General features: G+C 38.2%; 1 protein-coding gene across 1 annotated transcript in view; it reads right to left on the bottom strand.

Moving 5' to 3' along the window:
• The window catches only part of RfC4 (replication factor C subunit RfC4), a 92,153-nt gene that overhangs the window by 9,764 nt on the left and 64,051 nt on the right, over positions 1–18,338 (bottom strand). The window contains exons 6-7 of the mRNA XM_067155099.2: positions 13,386–13,466; positions 5,205–5,318 (exon numbers count right to left, since the gene is read on the bottom strand). Of these exons, the coding sequence (XP_067011200.1) occupies positions 5,205–5,318; positions 13,386–13,466 (195 nt within the window). The remainder of the gene's footprint in view (positions 1–5,204; positions 5,319–13,385; positions 13,467–18,338) is intronic.

Here is an 18,338-nt window from a genome sequence, read left to right as displayed (position 1 = left end):
AGACCCCGTTCCAGCCCTCGTACTATTTGTTTTCAACTTTCATGGCAGAGCCGGGAATTGAAACCGGGCCTCCGGGAGTGGCACACATTAATCACTACACCACAGAAGCGGACTAGTACTATAATGCTACCTATATGTTTATGTTAGTGCTGAAATCCGATTTCTTACTTTACTAATGCTGAAAGCCCGAAAATGTAATGTTATTCTTTAATAGGGGAATCAGTCTAGAAGGAAATGTTGAAAGTGATGTGATATCTATCCAGGTTCAGTTGTTATCCTAATACTATGGGTTACAGTAAATTGCACGTATATAAAAGATGCCACTTACAAACTTGTTTTTTATCCGCAAAATTCTGCGGCCACAAAAGTCACTATTTTTCAAGAATGATGACATCTACACATGTTAGATTGTCTGATTGTGCTGTTTTGAACCTTCCTTCTGTCATTTTGAAGTTATTCGCGATCATGAATAATAAACAATCGGCTTTTAGCAACGGCTGATGCACAACGGCTGGTAGAGCTCCATGCGGTACTGGATCGTGACGTCACAGCGCGCCGCTTACGTCAGAGGCCGTTTGACTCGCCTTGCGGAAAGGCACTATTAAATATTTTTTAATGGTAGAAAACAAGGCAACATACCACAATGTAATACGTTTACATACTATTTCATTGGTGTACTTTTCAAAAAAAATATTTTTGAAAATGATGCATGTTCCCAATTACATGCACTCTTGGAGCAGTTAACCGACTGTTGCAATTCCCCTGGTGTGAGTGTAGGTGATGCAGCATCATCTGCATACAGCATTTTGGTTTTACCTTTGTAACCTGGGTGAGCCTTCGGGAACGAAGTCTTGCTAGGATGAAAAGCCCTCCATCAAAACGATACCTAACCTCCACACCTGGGCTGTTCGTAGAAGATTCGTGTAGCATGGCTGCCAAATATAATGCAAATATTGTTCGAGCAAGCACACAGCACTGTTTCAGTCCATGAGTAATTATCCGAGATCCTATTCTGAGGGCAAAACTGTCCGGTCATGCCATCGTGGAGGGGCTGAACCAAATCAACTAAACATTGAGGACAGCCAAAGGGTTTCAGTACTGCCCAGGTCTTGGAACAGATTCAAATGCCTTTTCCAGGTCATAAAAGACTAAGAAGACAGGATTCTGTTGCTCTCTGCAATTTTCCTGAAGTTGCCTTGCACAGAAGATCAGATCAGCTGTGCTTCTGGAAGTTTGAAACCCACACTGGGACTCTGGGAGGACTCTCTCAGGGATAACCTGGAGGCGGTTAAGCAGAATTCTTGTGAGAATTTTATCTACAATAGATACTAGTGATATACCGCAATAGTTACTACAAATACTGCGATCACCTTTTTTAAAGATTGTGATGATAGTGGCATTTTTTAGTTTGCCTGATTTTCTCTGACTTCCCAAATTTTGAGGATGAGAGTGAAAATCTTTGTTTTGAGTGACTGACCACCAGCTTGAATTAAATCCAGAGGGATGATATTTGGACCAGGTGCCTTTCTGGGTTTCAGACGATTGATAGCTGCAAAAGAGTGACTGAATGGGTTGCTATATTTCTAGAAAATAGATCTCAGAGAATTAGGGTAGGTGAAGCTTTATCTGACCCTGTAATAATTAAGAGGGGAATTCCTCAAGGCAGTATTATCGGACCTTTATGTTTTCTTACATATATAAATGATATGAGTAAAGGAGTGGAATCGGAGGTAAGGCTTTTTGCGGATGATGTTATTCTCTATAGAGTGATAAATAAGTTACAAGATTGTGAGCAACTGCAGCGTGACCTCGAAAATGTTGTGAGATGGACGGCAGGCAATGGTATGATGATAAACGGGGTTAAAAGTCAGGTTGTGAGTTTCACAAATAGGAAAAGTCCTCTCAGTTTTAATTACTGCATTGATGGGGTGAAAGTTCCTTTTGGGGATCATTGTAAGTATCTAGGTGTTAATATAAGGAAAGATCTTCATTGGGGTAATCACATAAATGGGATTGTAAATGAAGGGTACAGATCCCTGCACATGGTTATGAGGGTGTTTAGGGGTTGTAGTAAGGATGTAAAGGAGAGTGCATATAAGTCTCTGGTAAGACCCCAACTAGAGTATGGTTCCAGTGTATGGGACCCTCACCAGTATTACCTGATTCAAGAACTGGAAAAAATCCAAAGAAAAGCAGCTCGATTTGTTCTGAGTGATTTCCGACAGAAGAGTAGCGTTACAAAAATGTTGCAATGTTTGGGTTGGGAAGAATTGAGAGAAAGAAGAAGAGCTGCTCGACTAAGTGGTATGTCAGATCAAAAATTAGATGGATGGCTTTTCCGGCGTTTGCTCTATTAACCAGCGTTTCGTCTTAGGTCTGACACTAGACTCTTCAGAGTGGGATGTGTCAGACCCTACCCACTGACGCTGGGGTGTTCCGAGCTGTCAGCGGAGAGTTGGCGTGGAATGACATTAGTAGACGAATAAGTTTGAATGGCGTTTATAAAAGTAGGAAAGATCACAATATGAAGATAAAGTTGGAATTCAAGAGGACAAACTGGGGCAAATATTCATTTATAGGAAGGGGAGTTAGGGATTGGAATAACTTACCAAGGGAGACGTTCAATAAATATCCAGTTTTTTTGAAATCATTTAGGAAAAGGCTAGGAAAGCAACAGATAGGGAATCTGCCACCTGGGCGACTGCCCTAAATGCAGATCAGTATTGACTGATTGATTAAATCCTTGGTAAGTTGGCGGAACTGTCATCCATGATTGTTCAGGCTGATGAGGCACATCACAAAGAAAGTCTTCATCAGCAGTGGAAGGGTGAAGAAATGCTCCTTTCAATGCTCCACGATTTTATGGCTGTCGGTAAGAGTGGTAATGTTGTCAGCAGTTTTCAGTGTATCTGTTGAAGAGCGAGATGGACCATACAGCTCTTTTATTTCTGCATAAAATTTTCTCAGGTCCCGAGCATCAGATAGCTTTTGAAGTTCCTGAGCTTTCTGTTGCCACTGGGTATTTCTCTTACCTTTGTCTCACACTTTTTGAGTTCTAAAATAATGTGCTTTCTTCATGTTGGAGGATGGATCTTGATGATGGGATGGGTAGGTTTCCCTTTCTGTGTTGACGAGACACAAAATTTCCTCATTGTTGTCGTCAGAACCAATGGTTTCCTCGGCTGACTTCATGATTATCCTCTGCAAAGTAGCCCATTCTAGCTGAATGTCATTTGTGCGAACTGGGTTAACTGTTGATTATATTTTGAAATTCTGGGGCAAAGGATTCATCCTGAAGTTTAAACATGTTAAACTTTCTTCTGGTCAAGATTTGGGGATGTCTAGGTGGTGGTTTAGGGCGTATGGAGATCCTGAGTTTACAAATAAGGAGTTTGTGGTCAGTCCAACAATCATCAATATTTCTTGCTGTTCTGGTAATAAGTATATTCTTTATCACAATGCCGTGTAATGACATAATCAAGAATGTGCCAATGCTTGGATCGAGGATGCAGCAACGTGTTCTTGAAGCAGTTAAGCAGTCGAAACTGAGTGTTGGTGATGAAGAGTTCATGTTCTGCACACACACCGAGAAGCATTACAATTGCAAATTCATAGCTTACCCATCACATTTTTATCTGGCATTGAAATCGCCAAGGAGTAAAGTGAGGCTTATTGCATATATAAAGACGAGGGACCCTGAAATTTCATGAATGTATTTTTGTGCAAGGCAGTAAAGCTGAAGCTTTGTGTTTTACAACATTGGAAATTGCAATGAATGATTTTCAAGTTGATGTAATTCAACAAAATTTTGTGAATAAGATTTATTCCAAAAAATTCCTCCACATTTTTAAACATCTAATACAAAATTTCTTGCAAAAAATGTATTTTATAAATAATTTGTCATGTTTCATGTTCAACAGCTTGCAGCATCATATGGCGAAATCATCTTGAAATAACTTCAGAAAAATGTACAGTTTTAATCATCTAATTAATGCACGACACTATAATCTGAAAAGAATAATTATAAAAAAATAGTGGACATGTTTTGGGACATTATCAGCACAGACACAATAAACAAATAAGATTAAAAGAGCATTAAAATACAGAAATGAGGACACAGAGCTGCGGAGGTGCAGGAATTTTGTCCTAGAGGAGTTCTTTTACGTGCCAGTAAAACTACCGACATGAGGCTGACATATTTGAGCACCTTCAAATACCACTGGGCTGAGCCAAGATCAAACCTGCCAAGTTGGGCTCAGAAGGACAGCGCTCTACCACGTGAGGTACTCAACCCAGCAGCAGAATTAGTGACTTGCTCAACAATTTCAGTTGGTGAACAAACAAATGTTTGGTCCTCAGACAACTCCTGCCATTACGAACTTAAACTAGTGGTAAAGACTGGTGACAGACAATTGTTTGAAAATCTGGGAGGCCTCCGTGAAACAAAGCTGACCAGACTAATTATGTCGAACGCTGCGCGTGTGTTCATGACAAACATGGGAAAATTCTTTGATGTCTAGAGCATTTCCAGAAACAGTGAAACATTTGTGAGGAAGACAGTAGGCAATGTTGAAATTCTGAAAAATCTTAACAGTCAAGTGCTGCTTTCAGGCTACCTTGGTCTTGTGAAAGACAGTGCCCAAAAAAGGTGAAGATATAAATGTACTTGACACATTACTGAGCATGAAGGGAGACCACAGTGCATTTGCTGAGTTGTGTGAAGGCATTGTGGATGCTGTGTTCAAACGTAGATAGTGAATATGGTATTTGCCTCTTATGGGAATATCCTTACAAGACTTGAGGACTGATGCTTTTTCAAAACCTCTAGAAATGCACTTACATGTGTAGTTTGGTTTGCAATGTTAGTTATTTGTACTGTATATAAATGAGTTATTTGGCCAATTGTTTTCTTCTAGCATTGATTTAGTACAAATGACACTTTTATTTACCACTGCAACCAAAAATTGAATGCTTTTAATTTGATTTGACAAAAAAAATTTTAATAGGTGTTAAACAAATATTATTTTACAATTTGTTTTACGTCGCACCAACACAGATAGGTCTTATGGCGACAATGACATAGGAAAGGCTTACCAGTGGAAAGGAAGCGGCCGTGGCCTTAATTAAGGAACAGTCCCAGCACGTTAAACAGAGTAGCACAGGTAATTCTCTCATCATATAATAGTAAAATAATATTTACTTACACGAATAAATTCAAGTTTCAAGGACTCAACCACTGCCATAGTTTTGCACACTCTAAAAATGTTAGTGATTATGTCCTCCGCTGAGTAACCAAGTTTCCAGAGATGAGACATTATCTGCAAAGAGAAAATTTCCAACATAATAAAAAGATTCAATCAATATTTTTAAAGAAACCAAATACAATAAAAGCCTGTTAATTCAAAGTCGTTGGGACGCAAAAATCGGACTTTGAATTACGTGATTTCGAATTAACTGCCAACTCATAATTAAGAAATGCTAACCCCTGCTGCGATTCAAAATATTCTAAGACCTGTTATTGTATGCAATTAACATTGATTCACAGTTTAAACCTTCAAATGTCAGGGGAAGAAAACTATTTCCAAAATGTGTCTAACAAGGTGCATTTACAGTATTCAAATAATGCACTAGCATAAATCACTGACAAACATAACCCCACGCAACGAAAGAAAAACACACAATTCAAAGACGAGGACATATTATACTGACTCCCCTGTGCAAGTCCTTTATTCATTGGATTACTGTAATGTATGCATTTTGGATGTTCTGTACTTGCACGGAAAGCACCCGATACCCTTAAAACATCGTGGCTTATCAAACTTTCCTATGATGAGGGAAGAAAATCTCTCACTTCCGTCTGCATTACAACACAGTACAGTGACTCTATCCTTGTACGATTTCCCGCTATGGTACCTCTCTCGTAATTTGGTTTTCCAACCCGTGCCGTGTCAAAGTATTCTAAGACCCATTAATGCACGCAATCACCTTGATTCACAGTTTAAACCACTAAGCTCGAGTGGGTTCGAACCCCATTGGCGGCAGCCCTGAAGATAATTTTCAGTGGCTTCCATTTTCACACCAGGCAAATGCTGGTGCTGTACCTTAATTAAGGCCACGGCCACTTCCTTCCCATTTCTAGGCCTTTCCTATCCCATCATTGCCGTAAGACCGATCTGTGTCGGTGCGACGTAAAGCAAATAGAAAAAAAAATATTTAAAAAATAAGAAATTAAAAAAAATAAACCTTCCAAATGCCATGGAAAAAACTATTTCCGAAAATAATGCACTTGGATAAATCACTGGCAAACATTAACTCACACAATGAAAGGAAAAGAAAACACGATTCAAAGAAGAGGACAAATTATGCTGGCTCCCCTGTACAAATGCTTTGTTTCTTGGATTACTGTACTGTTTGCAATTTTTAGATGCCTTACACGGAAAATGCCCGACACCCATAAAACATTGTGGCTTATCAAACTTCCCTATGACGAAGGGAGGAAGTCTCTCGCTTTCGTGTGCATTGCAACACAGTACGATGACCCCCACCCTTGTACGATTCCCGGCTGGCAATTCTCTCCTTTAAAACCGTAGGTCTGTTTGGGCTCGACATTTTAAAAAAACATGCAGTTTCATCGGCATTGACAATATTGTTCAGTGCGTAGGAATTGACTATATGAGCCACGCTTTTTTTGCCAACTGTCGGCATCACCAGGGATAATGTCCAGATAGAGAAGGTGACAAATGCTAAAAAAGTATTAAAATTTACATATAATAACAATGACATTTACAACAAGATACAAAAGTTGAAAACTAGAAAAGCAGCTGGAATTGATAAGATTTCTGGGAATATACTAAAGACAATGGGTTGGGATATAGAACCATATCTGAAGTATTTATCTGATTATTATTTGCATGAAGGAGTTATACCGAATGAATGGAGAGTTGCTATAGTAGCCCCTGTGTATAAAGGAAAATGTGATAAGACATAAAGCTGAAAATTACAGGCCAGTAAGTTTGACATGCGCTGCAGGTAAGCTTTGGGAAGGCATTCCTTCTTATTATATTAGACATGTTTGCAAAATTAATAACTGGATATAAACTTTATGGTTTTGATCCGTATTGAATTGTGATCACAATAATAATTATTAAATTAATGTCATAACGGTCCACCCTTTTCAATACTATAATATGCAAATATTATTGAACTACAATACTAAACTAGGATCTAGTTTTGGCCTTGGCTAGCCATCGTCAGCCTTAATGTAATACATCTAATAACTAAACAAATGTACAAACACACAATTGACATAAAAACTAATGTACAAACACATAATTAACATTAAAATCTGCAATGAACTATATGTTCAAACTGATAAATAAATTAGGCACTAAATTCTTAGCACCTGGAGTATGCTCATCATCCAGACTCTTTCTTGTATTAATATTGATAGAACTGTTAGTCCCATCACTGCTAATCATTACAATTTCAATTGTAAAATGGGAACTGCTAAAGTTGATTCTGTAGTCAGATCCAAAACCAAATCTACTTGAGTGGTGTTAACAGTATGCAAGCCACTGGATGCCACTGTAAATAACCACCAGCTAACACAGAACTGCTAGATGATGTTTCCACATCAACCAACGTAAATAAAATGAAATGTTCCCATAGAGCTTGTTAAAATCAAGCTAAAATATTGTTGGGCATTGTCAGGATGGCACATGAAGATATGGTTAAAACTGACACATCCTTTGTGGCTGGTATAAATTTGCAATTCATTGTGGTGTCCATGAAGATAACCTGAATGAATGATAGATAAAATTGGATAAAATTAATGAACAGAAGGAAAGAAAGAACATGTTAGTCAAATGGCACAGGTTATATGAAACTTACCTCTCATTGCGGCACGTGTGCGCGGCGTTTTGTTCTGTGCCTCATACCAACGGTTGTGAGATTCAAAGGAAAAGGAAAGGGCGGGGCAAGGGGAGAGAGAGAGAGAGAGAGAGGGGCAGGGCAAGGGTGGAGGGGTGGGGCAAGGGGGTGGGGGTGGGGAAAGGAGAGGGCGGTGGAGGGGAAGGGGAGAATTATGCGGGGCCGAAGGATGTGAGAAAAGAGATGGCTGCTGAGGAAAGGTGCTGTGAATATTATGAAAACTGAATTACGTTTTGTTGGTTTGACGTTTCTAAAAATGAGAATTAGAAGGTCAAATAGGATATTTGGCTCTTTTGAAATGTCATTAAGGTTATGATTCGGGTTATAATATGTATGAAGCAGCTTTCAGTAATGTTAAGGAGGGGTCCTTTGTTGATGATTTTGAGAATTTCCATATCTTGTTTTATGTCTGTGAATTTGTGATTATAGACATGCATATGCTGTCCTACGGATGAAAATTTATTATACTTCAGGGCATTAACGTGTTCCAAGTACCTTATATTAAAATTCCTCCCGGTCTGTCCGACATAAGAAGAATTACAACTATTGCAAATGATCCTGTAACTCCTGATTTTGAAAAACTATTGAACTTGTTTATGGATGTAGCATTACGTAAGACTTATGCATTGTTATTGTTGATTTTGAAAACTACTTTTACATCGTGCTTTTTAAAGATGTTGGCGACTTTGTAAATTTGTTCGTTGAACATAAAGATAGAAAGGGAGGAGTTGTTTTGTTTATCTTTTTCTTTCTTGCGAACCGGCCAAACTTAGGACCACGCCATTACCACTTCACTTCCTTCTTATCATCCCTTCTTCCTTCCTCTTTCTCCACAGTGCCTTCATTCTTTCAGAATGTTGCACTCTTCTCTCCTCAGTCCATCTTCCCCCTCTGTGCTCTTTCTTTTCTTCCACAAGAACTTTTATGTTGGAAAGTCTTTACCTGAATTGGTCTCTATCATGACATTCTTCATCTGAAATTCCTAACCTCTTGAATTCTTCCTTCATCTGCTTGGCATATCCCCCCTGGCTCTTCAAGTAGTATATTTTATTAAAAATTTGTTTATTTAACCTTGCTGGATCCATTCTGACCATGTGTCCATAGAATCGCAGCCATTTTTTCCTTATTGTTGTTTCCAGGTCTTCTGTTCTTTTGTATATCCCCTTATTTGATCGTAATCTGTAGTTTCTCTCTACCACCCTTGGGCCGTAAATCCTCCTTGATATTCTCCTTTCAATCTTTAATAGTTTTTCCAGGTTCATTAGTGTTGCTTAGTTTGGCATTAATGGAAAGATTCTTTTTGTTGTAAATGGGTTTGGTGGCAGTGTTTAGCCTTTCCAACGTAAGTCTCCTATTTTCCATGGTCTCTTTATCCATCCTGTTGCTACTGATAATCTCTCCCAGGTATTCAAACTGCTTTGTGACCTTCATTTCGCCATATTTCATCTTCATTGTTATTTTCACATAATTCCTGTCCGTGCTCATCATCTCTGTTTTTGTGAAGGAGATTTTTAAACCTGTTTTTTTGGCTATCTCCTGTAGTTCATTTATCTATGTTATTGCTTCCTGTTCTGTCTCAGTGAAGAGTGCCAAATCATCAGCAAAGGCCAAACACTTGGGTTTGACGTGCTTATTTTTACTACCTATTATAGCACCTGAGTCATTATGTTTCCACAGTGCTTTCATGACCTTATCTAGAACCACGTTGAACAGTGTTGGTGATAAGCTGTCACCCTGTCTCAGACCTGTTTTTATCTGGAAGGGTTTGCTGATCTCTCCTCAAAATTTCAATTTGGATATGGTGTTTGTTAGTGTTAACCTAAGTAAGTTGAGTGTTTTTTGATAGATGCCATATTCTCTCAACATCAGTGTGTATCTATTGAACTGTATGCCTTTTGAAAGTCAACGAAAGCTATGAAGACGTTCTTTAGTCGCGCATTGTAATATTCGATTATCATTTTTGGACTCAAGATTTGATCCTGGCAAGAGCGCCCTCTCCTGAAGCCATCCAGATACACTCCTAACTTGTGGTCAATTTGCGGTCCCAGTCTGTTCAATAGGAGTTTAGAAAAAAACATACGTGGCAGATAAAAGTGATATTCCTCGGTAGTTGTTGACGTCTGTTTACGGTCCCTTTTTACTTAGAGGGTGTATTAATGCCACTACCCAGTCTTCAGGTAATTTTTTCATCTCTCCAAATATTCTGGAATAGTTCTGTCCCTTCAGTGATAAGGCATCATTCGCTATCTTCCACAGTTCTGCTATTACTCCATCTTCACCAGATGCTTTATTGTTCTTTAGGGAGTTTATTACTTCCCGTACCTCTTCCTCGTCTGGTGGTTTGGATCTGGGTTCTGGATTGTGTCCTTCTCAATATCCAAAACTTTCCCGTGGTGATTCACAGTTAAGGAGGTCTTCAAAGTACTTTGCAAGGATCTCACAGCTATCTTTAGTGTTCAGGGCAAGAGTTCCATCTGTTTTCTTGAAATGCAGGCTCGGTGCTATACAGCCTTTGATTTTATTTTTAAAGGCCTTATGGAATAATCTGGTACTGTTTTTCTTGAAGTTCTCATCCATTTCTGTGACTTCTGCCTAAGGTGTTCTCTTCTGACTCTTCTCAGGGTTTGGTGTGTTTGTTTCCTTATTTGTCGTGATATTTATATTTATTGATTATTTTTTAATAAAGAAACAGTTGTATCCATTAGATTTAACTATATTAAGAATGGTGTTCAACTCATTTTTGAGGTCTCTTTTAGACATTGGGACATTGAAGCTTGTACACTGTTGTACGCTGCTCTTTTGTGAATTTGGGGGTGTGAAGAATCTTGACTGATTGTAGTGACTGACTGGGTGGGTTTTCTAAAAATTCTTATATCTTAAGTAGCTTGGGTGCCTGATAATATTTTAATCTAAAAAATTAATTTTCCGTTCAATTTCGGAATCAAGTGTGAATTTTATACGCGGGTCAATGTTATCTAGATTAATGAGGGTGGTAGCAGCGTCTGTGATGCTCTCATCCATAATTACTATGGTGTCATCTACATAACTTGTCCAGAAAAGGATGTTGTCAAAGTTATTATTATTATTATTATTATTATTATTATTATTATTATTATTATTATTATTATCATCAATTTTGGTGTGTTCCAAAAAATCCAAGTAAATCTTGGCTAAGATAACCGAGGTCAGCGATCCCATAGCCAATCCTTCTTGTTGATAAATAACATTACTGAAAGTGAAATAAATGTTGCTTATAACTAATAAGCACAGACATGAAATCCTGTATTTCTGATATACTTAGGCTGCTGTATTTGCTTAAATTGTTTTGAATGATGGGGTATACCTTGGAAATTTGTATGCTAGGATACATATTTACAATATCAAATGACTGGGAAGAATGATTGGATTGAATGTTAAACTTTTTTAATTTATCAATAAATTCTTTAGTGTTTTTAACGGATTTGTTCAACAAAAAATGATAGTTCATTCTTAAAAATCTTTGAATGAATTGTGATGCTTTACATAACGGACTCGGTCTATAGTTAATGATGTTCTTTTTTTTTTCCCCCTTTCGTTATGTGAGGTTATATTTGCCATTGTTTTATTCAAGTGCATTATATGAATAATGTAAATGCACCTTGTTGGATACATTTCTGAAATAGTGTTCTCCATGGCATTTGAAAAACTTAAATTGAGAATCAAGGTGATTGTATGCATTAATGGGTCTTAGAAGTGCCATGGCGGGAAATCATACAAGTATAGTCACTGTACTGTTGTAATGCGGTCGGAAGCGAGAGACTTTCTCCCCTCGTCATAGGAAAGTTCAATAAGTCGTGATGTTTTAAGGACATCGGGTAATTTGTGTGTAAGTACAAGGCATCTAAAATGCATACAGTACAGTAATTCAATGAAGAAATCACTTGCATAGGCGAGCCAGTATAGATTTCTCCTTGACTTTGAATCATGTTTTCTTTCTTTTGATTTCATTGCGTGAGGGAATGTTTGCCAGTGAGTAATCCAAGTGCATTATTTGAATACTGTAAATGCACCTTGTTGGGTACATTTTGGAAATAGTTTTTCCCCGTGGCATTTGAGAGGTTGAAACTGTGAATCAAGGTTACTTGCATGCAGTAACGGGTCTTAGAATATATTGTGACGCTGCAAGGGTTGGCATTTCCGAATTTCGTGTTGGTGGTTCTTCGAATTATGAATTATCCATATTTCGAATTAAACAATTTAAATAACATGTGAAACCGTATCTCATGTTTCCAGGAACGAGAGCTGCTTCGAATTAGGCGAGATTTTGAGTTAACCGATTTCAAATTATCGAGGTTTTACTGTATTGCCAAGAGAGATGAAAAATTCATTAAAATTGGTGGTGGAATTTTTGAACATATACTGTACTGTGAACTGTTACAAAGGATGCAGGTTTGTGCATCAATAAATGCAACAAAAGGCATCTGGGTTGAACTGTTGCACATTACGTACGGTTTTTGGATCAAGAAGCCATTTGTGTGCCTACAATAATTTCTGAAAAGTTCTTATGCAATCCTTACCTAAAGCTGGAATTCCACATATATTTATAAAACTATTTGTACTTGAGAAGTCCTTACCACTGCTCCTCTCCTGAAACACTCTGTACACAAATATATATTTGTTAATGAAGATGGGAAAAACAGGATGAAGAAACACTGGAAGATAGAAGGAAATAAAGGACCCGGAAGAAGCACAATTCTTTGACTGAAGAAATTGAGAACATGGTTCAGTACAAGTTCGGAAAGACATTTCAGATCAGTTACAGATAAAGGATGTATTGACATGCTGATCGCCAACATCTGAAATGGACAGGCATATCAAGAAGAAGAAGAAGACGACCAATCTTCTCCATCTGTACTTCATCCACATATTATTTTTTTTAAATCACTGTACTCTGTCCTGAAAATCATTCTGTATCAATTAAATCTGCCTGCTGTCATTTCTTGATGGATACAGTACTTTTGCACAGGCCAGAGTAAAGTGTAGCTTCCACCGAAGTCCCAGTCAACATCATTGGCTGTGACAATATGGAAGCTGCTAGGGTATGAGTAGTGCTGTGTAATGACATTCAGAGCACGACTGGTGCGTCTGAGTGTTACGAAAGGTGCTGCTCATAGGGTCAGTCGTGCTGCAATAGTACTTTCTGACCCAGTGAGGAAAGCAATGGCAAACTACATCACTCCCCATCTTGTCTAGTACGCCTCATTTTGGTGCTGTCATTGGTTTTTGGGGTTTCCTTATAACTGCATAACCTTTAGTGGTGCTATTTGAGGATCCAACCAGCCTCTGGGCTGATGATCTAACAGACAGACAGACAGACAGACAGACAGACAGACAGACAGACAGACAGACAGACAGACAGACAGACAGACAGACAGACAGACAGACAGACAGATCAATTAAATGTGATAACTACATACCTTGTATGCACTATCTATATCACCTTCAACGCAATGTTGCAACATGTCCTTCACAAGTAAGGGGTGGGGCTCATCGCATACCTGAAAGAGAATTAACCATTTAGCAGTTTGTATCATTGAAGTGGTTTACTTAGTTAAGCATACAATACAAATAGTAACTTCTAAGATTCTTCAAATAGAATTGGAAATGATTTCTTAGCCCTCCAGGGTCAAAAACTTAATGTTGACCTCATTGGCACAGGCAGTTAGCTGTTGACGTTCTCCTCCGAAGATAAGGGGGTTCAATCCCGACTGAGGTCAGTGGCAAACAAGGTTGTTCAAATGCAACATTTCCGTGAAGATGGCTTCCAGCACATTAAAAGACCCCTGTGTGACAAACATTCTGACTCCCTCGTGTCTATTAAAAGCTCTTAACATTTAGAATGAATGCTGAGCTAACATAACATGAAATGTTATTACTTTTCCAATTGTGAAACCACTGGCATTTTACCCCAGTGTGGCAGCAGGCTCATCAGTTGGAAAGCCATGTCTCTCCAAGACAATGGTGGCTAGTGTGCCATTGAGACACTACAGTAAGCCTCCTTTGAAGCACAATACAGTGTACTAGGAGAGATATTCACAATCAATGAAATTAAATAACGGTTCCCTTCCAGGAATTAATGTATTTACTCATGTATTAGACAAATCTTGGCTTTTTGAGACTAAGAAAATGAAAGAAATAAATCTTGCATACAAGACCCCCCCCCCCCCCCCACGTAATTCATAAGAGAAGAGCAACAACTCCTCTTCGAAGTGTGTACAAGCCTTATGCAGCTCTGATGACATCACACAAATTTGTGAATAAATTCGTCCGTACGACCCACGCACTGAAAACATGCGTTGAAGTCATGCGGTACATCTGTGTTTCGTAGTTAAGAAATGTCCGCCTCCAAAGCATAGGCCTACTGCAGCTCTGATGACGTTGCACAAATACTGAAGGGGAATTGTTTTGTGTCCGATCCGCGCATTGCAAGCACGCATCAGGCATGTATATATGTCTGTGTTTTGTAGTTAAGAATGTCTCCCAGCATAATGGTTAGCACAATTGGCTGCCGTTCTCGGGACCTTAGTTCAATTCCCGGTACAGTATTGCCAGATTTATGAATGGCAGGAAGGTTGATTTGCAGTAAAAATGGCACATGCAACTCCCTTCCACTGGGGGCCTGTCTGGAAAAGAGCTGCACCACCTCGGAATGAGGAAACAAGTTTACTTTAGTTAGGAAATATTCACGGTTGTTGCTAGGCCTATTAATATAGGCAGGCGAGATCATTAACAAAGTGATCGTATCTCGTAACTCGGGCCAATTTAGGGTTTTTTGGGAGAGAAGTAGGTTTAAAATGTGATAAAACAATCCAATTACAATTGTTTTACTCGCCAACGTACTTAACAAATAATAATAATTAGAAAGCCGATTTTTGTGTGCTGAAAATGTGAATTTTTTTTTTTTTTTTTTTATGTGCTGTAAAACTTTAAAATATGTGATAACAAATTAAAATTATTTCCCTTTAAATATCACATAACTACTCGCGCTCAAGAAGTAAATAAGTATAACATTTCATATTAGAATATGGTGCTACCAAACGTGCTCCTTAAGGCAAATTGGTGTCTGTGTATGGAAATGTGCAGTATGGTATATTAATTTTTGATATGTCAGAGTAGATATTATGAATGGTTTTTTTTAAAAGGTAATGTTTTGTTTAAATATGACAAAAGCAACCTATCATCTTTGAAAAAATGGTACCAATTCGTACTCACCCATCACACGCAGGAATATTAGTTGCTAGAAGTAGTCTCAGAATTCCATTGAACAACAAAGGTCATCTCCAAATTGTCCATCACAAATGCATACCGATTATCTCTAAAGAACGCCTTATACTGCGAAAACAATCACTCCACATCACAGGAAGTCAGACGTGCATAGTTAAAGAGAGGAATGTCACCAACACCATCAATTTTGGCAACATGAGCACCCTCTAATACATTAGAAATTTGGCACATTGTTTGAAATCCTCTGTTTTTCCTGAACAAATATTGATATTTGACCTTTAACAGTCCCTGTACCTGCAAAACCGGGAGTGAATCTAACTTATTTTCAACAGCGCACACTTCCTTCACTGTTTCGGACAACAGGTTAAGTGGATTTTTCAAGTATGTCTATAGTTATACACAAGAAGCTTAGATTGGCAGATATAAACGCCAAATCATTTTTCAAAGAGCTGTCTTTCAGTATCTCTCAAAGAATATCAATTGACAACGCGTCATTTTTATCTAGTGCATTCATAACGGTTGTAAAACTTTTAAAATTGTCTGTGTAGTACCCCACCACGTAATAATAAGCAGAGGAGGAAGCGCAAGATCCAGGTTTTTCTCTTTAAACAGATCGATTCTTGAGGGTGCTTTTACGAAGACTTTTTTGCCATTAGACACGAATTTATCCACTTGAGGATACTGAGCCCACACAGTTTCACATAACCTGTGTAGAGCATGAACAACGCAAGTTACGTGTATTATTTTCGGAAAGCTCACAGAAAGGCCTTCGGCTGCCTTTTTCATATATGCTGCACTATCAGTAAGGAAAAGCAATGCATGGTAGAATTTTATACCTTTTGGCCAAAGAAAGTGCATGGCTTCACTGAATAACCTAGCTACAGTGACAATGTTTGCAGCAAGCATTTCTTTACATGCTAGCAAATAAGAATGTTCACCAGCAGTTTTGTCATTCTTTAACACACCAACTACAACATTTCCTACTTTTCTGCCACTTGAATCAGTGGTTGCGTCAATGCTCTCCCACACTTTTTCGCTATCACATACTGCCCAAATTCTCTGTAAAGTTTCTTCGTAACATTTTGGGAGATAGTTTTTCCTTAATGTGGATTCGTCTGGAGGCTCGAAATGAATGTACTTTGTTAGAAAATTTCTCAGTCCCGAATTATTTATTTTGCCAAGAGGAATGTCAGCGCAAACAAATGCTCTGCACACATCTAAATACTGGGAATATTTCGATGCGCCTGCAATTGAAGTAGCTGGTTCAGCTATTAGTAATTGTCGCAAACATACATGCGAAGCAGCCACAGTAGGCTTATTTCCAGACAAATGCGGGGTTACTTGAGAACGTTGATCTGCACTTACTGTTTTACCACACGGTTGGCAAAATAATACTTTTTCCATCAGTAGTGAAAATGCTTTTAAATTCCACCACATATTGTTGAAGACGCGACCTTGTACTCGACTTCTCTTTTGGCATTATTTTGCAGGTTACGACACACGCATCTATGGTGAATCACTTGTTTCAATAAAAAGAATAGCAGCGGACACTGAAGGAAATATTTCTTAGAAATCCATACAAAACCACATGACCACGGGAATGATATATGGACCCGAACAGCTAACCTTACTCTTAGGAGCGATGAAATCCCACTACCTAATGGTGGGGCAATATTCTTCCCAGTTTCCCATGTCGTAACGGTAATACGTCACCTTATCTCTCCGTGAGAGCCTCCGTGGCTCAGACGGCAGTGCGTCGCCCTCTCACCGCTGGATACCGTGGTTCAAATCCCGGTCACTCCATGTGAGATTTGTGCTGGATAAAGCGGAGGCGGGACAAGTTTTTCTTTGGGTACTCTGGTTTTCCCTGTCATCTTTCATTCCAGCAACACTCTTCATTCTCATTTCATAGCATCTATCAGTCATTAATAAAATCACTTTGGGAGTGGCAACCCCATCGCACTAATAGCCTATATATGATTCATTCATTTCATTCCTGACCCGGTCAATGACTGGAAAACAGGTTGTAGGTTTTCATTTCATTCATCTCTCCGTGATTGCCTTTCGCTGATATTCTATAAACAAAACCCGAGCGAGCTGACTCATAAAAGCGAGTTGGAATGACATCATGCAAGGAAACATCTTGTGCAGCAAATCAAATCGCTGTCTAAATGTAACGCCGTAGCCAGTGACAACCAAGTTTTAGAACTTCTGGAGGGAAGTCTACAGATACAGATACATGATGTTAAATACACTGTTAAAAACAATACCGTAATCGTAAAATGAAAATATGAGCCTTATTTTATAACACAGGAGCATTTTAAATTTTACTGATTAACAAATATTGCCGATTTATGTGCTTATTATAGATTTTCTTAAAATATGTATTTACATTTTAAAATTGTGAAAATATGTGTTTTTATGTGAAATAAGATTAAGTTTTTACACTTGGGGATGCACAATAGGAATAATGAACTTTGTAACTTGTGTTAAAACTTACGCAAAAAAAAAAAATCTAATTACATAAAAATCCGCTCCCTAATAATAATAATAATAATAATAATAATAATAATAATAATAATAATAATAATAATAATAATAATTTTTTTATGTCTCCACTTACTTTCAACGATTTTTGGAGAGCCAACAAAACATACTAGGGTATGCGTTAATAAAAAATGAGAGACAATGAATGTACGAAATTAAACATTATGATAATAAAACGTATTACCGCCACACCTGTAGATAATGATATAGATGTTGATTCCCATAGGGAACCTGAAATATTTGTCCCGAATGAGTAAATTTATAATACCAATATAAATGGTCCATTATTGGACATTATAAATTTTCCAGTCAACTCATTCCTGGTATGCACTAGCTATGCGTCTTGGTGGGTGTACTATTTACCAACTGATGAGTCCAACTTAGCACACTGGGGCGAAACGCAGGCAACCAGGAATAAGTTAGCTGGAAAACGTATGATGTCCAATAATGGACCACTTATATTGGCATTATAAATTTACTCATTCGGTGCAAATATTTCAGATTCCCTATATGGGAATCAACATCTGTATCATTTGATGGCCAGGCAGGCATCAATTTTTGGTAATGAGACTAAGTCTCTCATAGTGCATTGGCACTGC

This window comes from Anabrus simplex, chromosome 1, assembly GCF_040414725.1.
Source record: "Anabrus simplex isolate iqAnaSimp1 chromosome 1, ASM4041472v1, whole genome shotgun sequence".
NCBI lineage: Eukaryota > Metazoa > Arthropoda > Insecta > Orthoptera > Tettigoniidae > Anabrus > Anabrus simplex.
This window is presented reverse-complemented; position numbering and strand designations above follow the sequence as displayed.